This window comes from Nicotiana sylvestris, chromosome 10 (genome assembly GCF_000393655.2).
Source record: "Nicotiana sylvestris chromosome 10, ASM39365v2, whole genome shotgun sequence".
NCBI classification, from domain to species: Eukaryota; Viridiplantae; Streptophyta; class Magnoliopsida; order Solanales; family Solanaceae; genus Nicotiana; species Nicotiana sylvestris.
In genome coordinates, this window is record NC_091066.1 from 56906228 (window position 1) to 56917372 (window position 11145).

An 11145-nucleotide genomic window follows, 5' to 3' on the forward strand; every position below is an offset into this window, starting at 1 on the left:
ACAAATTTTGAGGCATTACATGCCACAAATAAGATATTACAATCAGGCGGCATATCAAATAAAAGAGACGTTGGGGCAGTAATGGTGGCTCAAGGTCCAAAATCTTCACTTACATATCAAATACCTCCACCCACATATCAAACACCTCCACCTACATACCAAGCACCACCACCAACATATCAACCTTCATCTCCCAGATATTCCCAAATAGTCACTACCTATCATACCTATAATTCTCAACCACCTCATTTTCAATCACCTCCAACTCGTCAAAATTATCCAAGACCATGACCAAACTTAGACAGCAAGCCACCCAGACAGTATACCGCCATTGCTGAACCCATCGACCAGTTGTACGAAAGGTTGAAAGCCGCTGGTTATGTTACCCCTATTCCTGTTGTGGCATTAGAGAATCCATCCCAATGGGTTAACCCAAACAAAACTTGTGCATACCATTCTGGTATGAAAGGGAACACCATTGACGAGTGTCGAATGTTGAAAGATAATATCCAGATGCTGATTGACAACAAGGTCATACAGGCGAAGGAAGTCGCACCAAATATCCGCAATAACCCTCTCCCTGATTATAGAGGTGGTGGGGTACATATGATAAAGACGAATGAAGAGTGGTATCCTATGGGGTCAATCGGGCTTATTCGAGAAGGAGATGACTTTAAACTAGCAGTCACACTTACTCCCATTGTAGTACAGACTCAGTCTCCAATTGAAGTTGAGTTAACTACATCAGTTCTATTTGAGATAGAGGTAACTCCACCTGCGGCCACCCATGTTCCATTTGAAGTGGAAGTGGCCACACCTTTCATGGTGACAGTATTAACCACACCTCCTTTCGGCTCAAATGCAATACCCTCGGATTATGTTGCTGAGGCTAGGCAAAAGGGAAAGGCAAAGATGGGGGAATCTGATGATGCCCAAGGAATGACTAGGACTAGAAGAATCTACACACTTGAACACCTGGGAGGATCAAGCAAGGATGCCACTACCAAGCAACCTATAATTTAAACGGGACTAGATGATCTTTGGAGGAAAGTACAAGTAATGGAATATTCCGTCCTTGATAATTTGAACAAAACCCCAGCTCAGATATCCATACTGTAGTTGTTGCAAAATTCAGAGACACACAAGAATGCCTTGATGAAGGTGTTGAGCGAAGCTTACGTACCCAACAATATCACCTGCAGAGAGATGACCACTATGGTAGGGCAGGTGCTAGAAAGTCATAAGATAATCTTCCACAAAGATGAGCTACTGCCTGAAGGGTTGAATCATAATAGAGCATTGCATATCACAGTGCAATATGAAAACAAATTCATTGTCAGGGTCTTGATTGATGGAGGTTCGAGCCTCAATATTTGTCCGTTGGATACTCTAAAAAGACTGGGCAAAGGTTTCCATGAAATACGGGTAAGGAGCATGAACGTGAAAGCTTTCGATGGGTTCCAAAGGGCCACGATTAGGGAAATTAATCTTTGTTTACAGATGGGGCAAACTTGATTCGATGTCGAATTTCAGGTGCTTGACATATTAGCCTCACACAATCTGTTGTTGGGCCAACTGAGGATACATGCTGCCAGAGCTATGGCTTCCACACTACATCAAACCATGATATTCGAATGGAACCATTAGGAGGTGATAATTGATAGAGACGGGAGTAACCCCCTTTACACCAGTCAAACCATCCCAGTTAGTTGAAACAGAAGAAGGCTAGGAGGGGAAACCTACCATCATATCCAACGTGTTAATGCCATCAAGAAAGACAAATGGTGGAGTAGCAAAATATAAAGCATACTGGCATGGTCTGGGTATGAACCTGGTAAATGGCTTGGAAGGAATCTCCAAGGTATTACTAAACCGATACAGTTGAACCGTCATGGTACTACTTTCGGGCTCGGATATCAGTATATATGGCAGGAGTATGATGATTGGTCACCTTCTTGGCGCGGACCATACTACCCTCTCGAGCAACCGGTGCCGCATCTGGATTAGACCTTTCACCAAGCTGATATAATATGGGGAACTGCAAAAGAAGAAGCGTTAGCTGGGCTGAGAAATTTGTTCTTGGAGGAAGAAGACATGGACAGTAGTGCAATAATTGAGGAGGAGGAGGAAGAAGACCTCACTATTCAGACTCTGGAGAAAGGAGCCGTCCTCAGGAACTGTACCGCCACACCATCCCGGGCCCGTCGAGTCCTTGGGTAGCTTGGCAGATTTTATTCCTATAGCCATTCTAGGCATTTAAGATTTTCAGTAATTTTGTTTTTATTAAGACTCAAAATAAATGCCTGATTCATCAAGCCGTACTCGTTTGGATGTTTTAAATATTAATCTAATGCATTGCTTTTTATTATTCATTACTATCTTACATATTTTTCTTTCTACAATGTTATTGTTACTTTTCCTGACAAACCGGTGACTGTGACATGTAATGAGGCAACACAATATAAGAATAGTTATTTGGATGAAGAAGATGAGATACCTGAGGAAGTTGTCAGGGAAGTTGAAAACTTTGAGAATAAGCCTAAGTCCAACCTGGACGAAACCAAAGCAGTAAATTTAGGAAACGTCGAGACCATCAAGGAGACTCGCATCAGCATTCACTTATCGCCAACAGAGAAAGAAGAATACATCCGTTTTCTAAAGGAATATGAGGACATTTTTGCATGGTCATATGATGACATGACCGATTTGAGCTCGTCCATAGTGGCTCACAAGTTTCCTACTAATCTCATGTGTCCACTAGTGAAACAGAAACTCAGAAAATTCAAACCAGATATGAGCCTGAAAATCAAGGAGGAAGCTACTAAGAAAATCAAAGCCAAAGTTCTCAGGGTTGTTGAGTACCTAACCTGGTTAGCCAACATTGTGCCAGTTCTGAAGAAAGATGGAAAAGTCAGAGTATGTGTTGATTATCGGGATTTAGACAAAGCAAGTCCCAAGGATGACTTTCCACTGCCAAACATACACATCCTGATCGACAATTGCGCCAAGCATGAACTCCAATCCTTTGTAGATTGCTTCGCGAGTTATCACCAGATATGGATGGATGAAGATATGCAGAGAAAACAACTTTTATTACACCATGGGGGGTGTATTACTACGATATGATGCCATTTGGTCTAAACAATGCTGGGGCTACTTACATGAGAGCCCTGAAAACCATCTTCCATGATTTGATACACAAAGAAATAGAGGTGTATGTGGACGACGTCATTATCAAATCCAAGAGGGTCGCATATCACATAGCAAACTTTAGAAAGTTCTTTGACAGGTTAAGGAAGTAAAACTTGAAACTGAACGCCACAAAGTATGCATTCAGGGTCCCCGCAAGAAAGTTACTGGGATTCATTGACAGTCGTCGAGGGATCGAGCTGGATCCGTCTAATGTCAGAGCTATTCAGGAGTTGCCACCACCGAGGAGAAAAAAGGACGTGATGAGCTTCCTAGGACGTCTCAACTATATTAGTTGCTTCATAGCATAGTCCACAGTTATATATGAACCTATCTTCAAGATCTCGAGGAAAGATGCCGAGACAAGCTGGATCGAGGATTGTCGGAAAGCCTTTGACAAAATCAAGGAGTACCTATCCACACCACCAGTTATGGTCCCGCCAGAACCATGACGACCTTTGCCACTCTATCTATCTATGTTGGATGGAGCCTTCGGATGTGTTCTAGGACAACATGATGAGATAGCAAGAAAGGAGCAAGCCATATACTACTTGAGTAAGAAGTTCACACCTTACGAAGCATGCTACTCTTTGCTGGAACGCACTTGCTGTACTTTGACTTGGACGACCCAGAAAATGAGGCATTACTTCTATGCCTATACCACATACCTCATATCCAGGATAGACCCTTTGAAGTATGTATTTCAGAAAACCATGCCAACTGGGAAGCTAGCCAAGTGGTAGATACTGTTGAGTAAGTTTGATATCGTCTACGTAACTCAAAAGGCGGTCAAAAGACAAGCATTGCAGATCATCTCGCTAAAAAACCGGTAGGAGGAGAATACAAACCCTTGAAAACATATTTTCCTGAGGAAGAGGTATCATTTGTAGGAGAGGATATTACCGAAGCATACGATGGTTGGAGGATGTTCTTCGACGGAGGTGCAAATTTCAAAGGAGTGGGCATTGGAGAAGTTTTGTATAAGAAACAGGGCAACATTATCCGGTATCTGCTAAACTTAGATTTCCATTCACCAACAACACAACAGAGTATGAAGCCTGCATAATAGGGCTCAACATAGCAGTCAACATGAATATTCAGGAGCTGCTGCTAATCGCTGATTCAAATTTCTTGTGCACCAGGTATAAGGAGAATGAGCCACCAAGACTTCCAAGATATTGCCATATCTGCACCATGTGTAGGAATTGAGAAAGATATTCACAAAGATAGAGTTCTGATATGTGCTCAGAATTCAGAATGAGTTTGTTGATGCATTGGCTACTTTGTCATCTATGATACAACATCCAGATAAGAATTTCATTGATCCCATCCTAGAATAATCCATAATCAACCGGCTTATTGTGCTGATGTCGAGGAAGAGATAGATGGAAAGCCTTGGTTCCACCACATCAAAGAGTATTTGACGAAAGGAGAATATTTGGAGCATGCAAACCACACTCAGAAATGCACACTCCAAAGATTGTCCAATCACTTATTCCATAGTGGAGGAAACTTGTATAGGAGAACTCCTGATTTGGGATTACTAAGATGTGTCGACACAAAAGAAGCTTCTAAACTGCTTGAGGATATACATGCTAGGATCTGCAGCCCGCACATGAATGGTTTTGTCTTGGCCATGAAGTTACTTAGGGCCGGTTACTTTTGGATGACCATGGAGACAGATTGCATCCAGTATATCTGCAAATGCTACAATGCTAAGCGCATGCCGATATGATAAATGTTCCACCAAATGAGCTCAATGCAACAAGCGCACCTTGGCCATTCACCGCCTGGGGAATAGATATCATTGGTCCGATTGAGCCCACTGCTTCAAACAGGCAAAGGTTTATTCTAGTAGCCATTGATTACTTCACAAAATGGGTAGAGGTTGTATCTTACAAAGTAGTAACCAAGAAAGTTGTCGCAGACTTTATCAAAGATCGTGTCGTTTGCCAATTCAGAGTTCCCGAGTCCATTGTTACTGATAATGCTGTCAATCTCAACAATGATTTGATGAAGGCCATGTGTGAAACTTCAAAATCAAACACAAGAATTCCACAACCTATAGACCTCAGATGAATGAAGCCCTAGAAGCCGCCAACAAAAATATCAAGAAGATACTAAGGAAGATGGTAGAAAACCACAAATAATGGCACGAAAAGCTACCTTTCACTTTGTTGTGATACCACACTACAGTTACACATTAACCAGGGAAACTCCTTACATGCTGGTTTATGGTACCGAAGTTGTCATCCTAGATGAGGTAGAAATTCCTTCTTTAAGAATCATACAGGAAGCTAAACTTAGCGATGTAGATAGGGGTCATTATGAACAATTGGCCCTTACAGATGGAAAAAGGATGAATGCAGTATGTTACGATCAGCTTTCCCAGAACAGAATGTCTAGGGCTTTCAACAAAAGGGTCAAACCAAGTCAATTTGCAGCAGGACAGCTAGTACTGAATAAGATCTTCCCACATCAAGATGAAGCCAAAGGGAAATTCTCTCTCAACTGGTAAGGTCCTTACATAGTTCATAGGGTGCTAACAGGAGAAGCACTCATACCTGTAGAAATGGACGGGGAAATTTGGCACTCAGTGGCTTTCTTGGGGCACGTGGTGTCTAGTGAAGGTATTCAGGTTGATCTGAAGAAGATAGAGGTGGTTCAGAGTTGGCCTAGACCATCCTCAACCATAGAGATTCACAGCTTTCTTAGTTTGGCTGGCTATTATTGTCGATTCGTTTAGGGATTTTCATCTATTGCATCACCCTTGACCAAATTGACTCAAAAAGGTTCTCCATTCAGGTGGTCGGATAAATGTGAGGCGAGCTTTCAGAAGCTCAAGATAGCCTTGACCACAACTCCAATTTTAGTCTTGCCATCAACTTCTGGTTCATATATAGTGTATTGTGATGCTTCGAGAGTTGGTATTGGGTGTGTGTTAATGCAGGAGGGAAGATTAATTTCTTATGCTTCTAGAATTGGCTGCCATTATTCACCCGTTGATGATTTGGACCCATTATCTCTATGGTGTGACTTGTGAGGTGTTTACTGATCATCGTAGCCTCCAGCACTTTTTCAAGTAGAAGGATCTCAATTTGAGGCAGCGGAGGTGGTTGGAGCTGCTAAAGGACTATGATATCACTATCTTGTACCATCCAGGGAAGGACAATATAGTGGTTGATGCCTTGAGTAGGAAGGCGGTAAGTATGGGCAGTCTTGCAATTATTCATGTTGGGGAGAAACCTCTTGTAGTTGATATTCAGGCCTTGGCCAATCGGTTTGTGAGGTTGGACATTTCTGAGCCCAGTCGGGTCTTAGCATGTGTGGTTTCTCGGTCTTCCTTGTTTGATCGCATCAGAGAGCGCCAGTATGATGATCCTCATTTGCTTTTCCTTAAGGACAGAGTTCAGCAAGATGATGCCAGAGATGTGACTATTGGTGATGATGGGGTATTAAGGATGTAGGGCCGGATATGTGTGTCTAATATGGATGGGCTTCGGGAGTTGATTCTAGAGGAGGCTCATAGCTTGCGGTATTACATCCATCCGGGTGACACGAAGATGTATTTGGATTTGATACAACATTATTGGTGGAGAAGAATGAAGAAGGATATTGTGGGATTTGTATCTCGGTCTCTCAATTGTTAGCAAGTGAAATATGAGCATCAGAAACCGGGTGGCATGCTTCAGAAGATAGATATCCCAGAGTGGGAGTGGGGGCAGATCACATGAACTTTGTAGTTGGACTCCCACGGACTTTGAAGAAGTTCGATACTATTTGGGTGATTGTGGATCCTGACCAAGTCTGCGTACTTCATTCCTATGTGTACTACCTATTCTTCAGAGCGGTTGGCAAAGATCTATATCTGAGAGATTGTTCGCTTGCATGGTGTCCCAATTTCTATCATTTCAAATAAAGGTACTCTGTTCACTTCGCAATTCTGGAGGGTCGTGCCGTGAGAGTTGGGTACTCAAGTTGATTTAAGCACAGCTTTTGACTCTCAGACGAACGGGCAGTCCAAGAACACTATTCAGATATTGGAGAACATGTTGCGCTCTTGTGTTATTGATTTTGGAGGGTCATGGGATCAGTTTCTACCACTTGCGGATTTTACTTATAATAATACTTAACAATCGACTATTCAGATAGCTCCAAATGAGGCTTATATGGGAGACGATGTAGATCTCCAGTTGGTTGGTTTGAGTTGGGTGAGGCTAGACCTTTGGGTACATACTTAGTGTAGGATGCTTTGGACAAGGTGAAGGTGATTCAGGAGCAGCTTCGTACAGCGCAGTCTAGACAAAAGAGTTATGCTGACAAGAAGGTCCATGATGTATCTTACATGGTTGGGGAGAAGGTTCTAGTGAAGGTGTCACCCATGCAGGGTGTTATGAGATTTGGGAAGAAGGGTAAATTGAGTCCTCGGTTCATTAGGCCTTTTGAGGTGCTTCAGAGGATTGGGGAGGTGGCTTATGAGATTGCTTTGCCATCTAGCTTGTCAAGTGTGTATCCGGTATTTCATGTTTCTGTGCTCTGGAAGTATATTGGCGATCCGTCTCATGTTTTGGATTTCAGCACGGTTCAGTTAGAGGGAGATTTGACCTATGATGTAGAGCTAGTGGCTATTTTTGAGCGGTAGGTTAAAAAGTTGAGATCGAAAGATATAGCTTCAGTTAAAGTACAGTGGAGAGGTTAGCCCGTGAAGGAGGCTACTTGGGAGACCGAGCGGGTGATGCGGAGCAGATATCCTCACCTATTTGAGACATCAGGTATGTTTCTTGACTCGTTCGAGGACGAACATTTGTTTAAGAGGGGGAGGATGTAACGACTCGGCCGATCATTTCATGAGTTACTACTTCTGTTTCCCCCATTCCTGCTTCTTTATGTCTTATCCAGCTGTATTATGTGGTATCAGGTTGGTTGGTTCAGGTTCGGAGTGGTATTGTCGAAGAATGAGACACTTAGTCTCTTAAGTTGGCGATTTAGTTGGAAAAGTCAACCGGAAGTTGACTTGTGAGTAAACGATCTCGGAATTTGGTTTTTAATTGGGACTTAGGAGCATGTTCGGAATGTAATTTGGAGGTCCATGGTAAATTTAGGCTTGAATTGGCGGAATTGGAATTTTGGCATTTTTCAGTTGGTAGCGAAAATTTTGATATCGGGGTCGGAATGTAATTCTAGAAATTGGAGTAGGTCTTTTATCTCATTTGGGACATGTGTGCAAAATTTTAGGTCATTGGGATGATGTTTGATAGACTCTTTGATTGAATTCGGAATTCTGATGTTTTTGGAATTCTTAGGCTTGAATTCGAGGGTGATTTGGTGATTTGATGTTTTGATGTTGTTTTGAGCGTTCCGAAGGTTGGAACAAGTGCTAACGATGTTATGGGATGTCTTGGCATGTTTGGTTGAGGTCTCGATGGCCTCGGGTGAATTTCGGGAGGCTATCGGACAAGTTTGTGGTTTTGAGAGTTGCGGATTTCACTTCAGTTCTGTTGCAGAGATTCGTTCTTCGCGATTATGTGAGGAGGCTCATGATCGCGTTGAGCATTTTTGGAGGCAGTCAGGTTTGTTCTTCGCGTTCGCGTATTAAGGGCTGCGATCGCGAGAATTGATCAGGTAGAGAATTGTGAACGCGCGGGTAAAGTCACGTTTGCGTAAGGTTATGTGGACCAAGGCTGGACCACGCATTTGTTCATCGCGAACGCAGTCCCTGGTCCGCGATCATGTAGGTGTAAGGGAGCTGCGTATCACATTCACGTGGAGAGCGACATGTTCGTGCAGGGTTATTTCTGAGTCAGCAAGAATTTGTGCTTCGCGATCGCGATGGTCTTCCCGCGATCGCGATTAAGAAAAATTACCTGGGCAGAATGTTTAAATAGCCATCTTCACTATTTTTAGGCCATTTCTCACCATTGTTGGTCGGATTTGAAGATTTTTGTGTGGGATTAAAGAGGGATTCGAAGAGAAACACTTGTAGGTAACATTTTGGAACTCAATACTCGATTCTATGATGATTTCTAACTAATTAGACATGAAATTAGTGGGATTTAAAGCCTAAAATTGGGGGATTAGGGCTTGAAATTGGAGAGTGTAAATTGGGGATTTGAGGTGCCATTTGAGGTCCAATTTTGATGTTCTTTGTATGTACAGACTCGTGGGAGGATAAGAATTCTATTGATGTGATTTTTATCGGATTCCGAGACGTGGGCCCGGGGGTCAAGTTTGACCAATTTTGGGATTCTTGATGTAATTTGATTATTTTCGCATGGGCTTCGTTCCCTTAGCATATATTGATGTTATGATTCTGATTTTGGATAGATTCGACGCGAGTTGAGGCTGAGTCGAGAGGCAAGGGCGTCGTAGAGTAGTATTTCATCCAATTTGAGGTAAGTAACGATTGTAAATCTAGACTTGAGGGTATGAAACCCCGGAATCCTTTCCACTTTTGGTGATTATTTTTCTTTGGGGGGTGATTAACACCGGAAAATTTCTTCCTTGTCTACGACCACGAATAGAGTCACGATCTTTTCCACGCTTAGCATAATGGGAATACACCTCATCCACTTCAGGCAATGGTGTAGACCCAGTGGGTCAATTTTCGTGATATCTCATGAGCAAGTCGTTATTTCGCTCAGCCACAAGGAGAAGAGAAATCAACTCAGAGTACTTCTTGAAACCTTTCTCTCTGTATTGCTGTTGCAAGACCATATTGGAGGCATGAAACGTTGTGAACGTTTTTTCAAGCATATCATAAACAGTGATAGTATCTCCATAAAGTTTCAATATAGAAGTAATTCTGAACATTACAGAATTATATTCAGAAACAGACTTAAAGTCTTTGAGCCTCAGATGAGCCCAATCATATCATGCTTGTAGAAGAGTGACCAACTTTAAGTTGTCATATCTTTCCTTTAAGCCATTCCACAAAACAAGTGGATCTTTGACTGTGAGATATTCTATTTTCAACCCTTCATCAATATGATGGCACAAGAAACTCAAGGCCTTAGCAGAGTCTTGCGTGGATGCTTTAGTTTTGTCTTTAATGGCGTCTCCAAGACCCATTGCATCTAAATGGATTTCAGCATCCAACACCCATGTCATATAGTTCTTGCCCGAAATTTCAAGGGCAACGAACTTTCTTTTCATAATGTCAGTCATAATTAAAAAGAGGAGAAAAGTTATACATTAATCTTCTTAAAGAGCTTCTTGAGACGGTAGAGTCTCGTGCTGATAACGTGTTATAAAACAATAAAAGTAGAAGAACAATATTGCAGAGAAAAAGAGAGGAAATTCTTATTGAATTTTGGGATGATTTACAATGGGGTAAGAACCCTCTATTTATAGGGGGAAAAATGACTTAGCCACAAAGTAAAACTCTCTATAAGATAGACATTCACTCTAAATAGAATTTCATTCATAAGAATTCTATAGATATCTTTTAATGTTTGTAGCAAAATATATAATTTTGGTTACCTACTACCCCTAAGCCACTAAATACGCTATTCACTTACACTATTTTCTTTCTCTCTCTACTTTGATACATGTCATTCTCTTTCTCATTCCCTAAAAATACGATGCTCAATGTCAAAATTCCTCTCACACACATCACCTACCACATAACACAATCTGCAATAGAACAAATTCACATCAAAATTACGTTTTCTAACTTGATTCTTTCTCATTTCCTATCGGAGTTCACATTTTATTTGCCAACATAGATGCCCAAAAACTAGTAGTTTGTGAATTCCGCTCCATTTGTCTCTTCCTTCTCTAGGGTCCAATTGAACTGTGTAACATGGGATCTTGCTTCTTCTGCTACTCAATTTGATTATTTTTTTTCATGTTGTTTGCTTTGGTGATTTGGGGTTTTTTAGATGGATGATGAAGAAGAGGGAGAGTTGTTGTACAGAGTTGAAGATATGATTGACTTTTGCAGTTGCTGCTAACAAA

General features: G+C 41.7%; 3 protein-coding genes across 3 annotated transcripts; 2 read left to right on the forward strand and 1 right to left on the reverse strand.

Moving 5' to 3' along the window:
• Positions 1-4920: 4920 nt before the first annotated feature.
• Positions 4921-5268, forward strand: LOC138879369 (uncharacterized). The gene has a single exon (XM_070158979.1). The coding sequence runs from the start codon at positions 4921-4923 to the stop codon at positions 5266-5268; it is 348 nt and encodes a 115-aa protein (XP_070015080.1).
• Positions 5269-5338: 70 nt separating this feature from the next.
• Positions 5339-5707, forward strand: LOC138879370 (uncharacterized). Its single transcript, XM_070158980.1, has one exon. The coding sequence runs from the start codon at positions 5339-5341 to the stop codon at positions 5705-5707; it is 369 nt and encodes a 122-aa protein (XP_070015081.1).
• A 4079-nt stretch (positions 5708-9786) lies between these two features.
• On the reverse strand, positions 9787-10353 carry LOC138879371 (uncharacterized). The gene is made up of 2 exons (XM_070158981.1): positions 10085-10353; positions 9787-9991 (listed from the first exon to the last, which is right to left on the reverse strand). The coding sequence occupies exons 1-2, from the start codon at positions 10351-10353 to the stop codon at positions 9787-9789; spliced, it is 474 nt and encodes a 157-aa protein (XP_070015082.1).
• Positions 10354-11145: the final 792 nt, after the last annotated feature.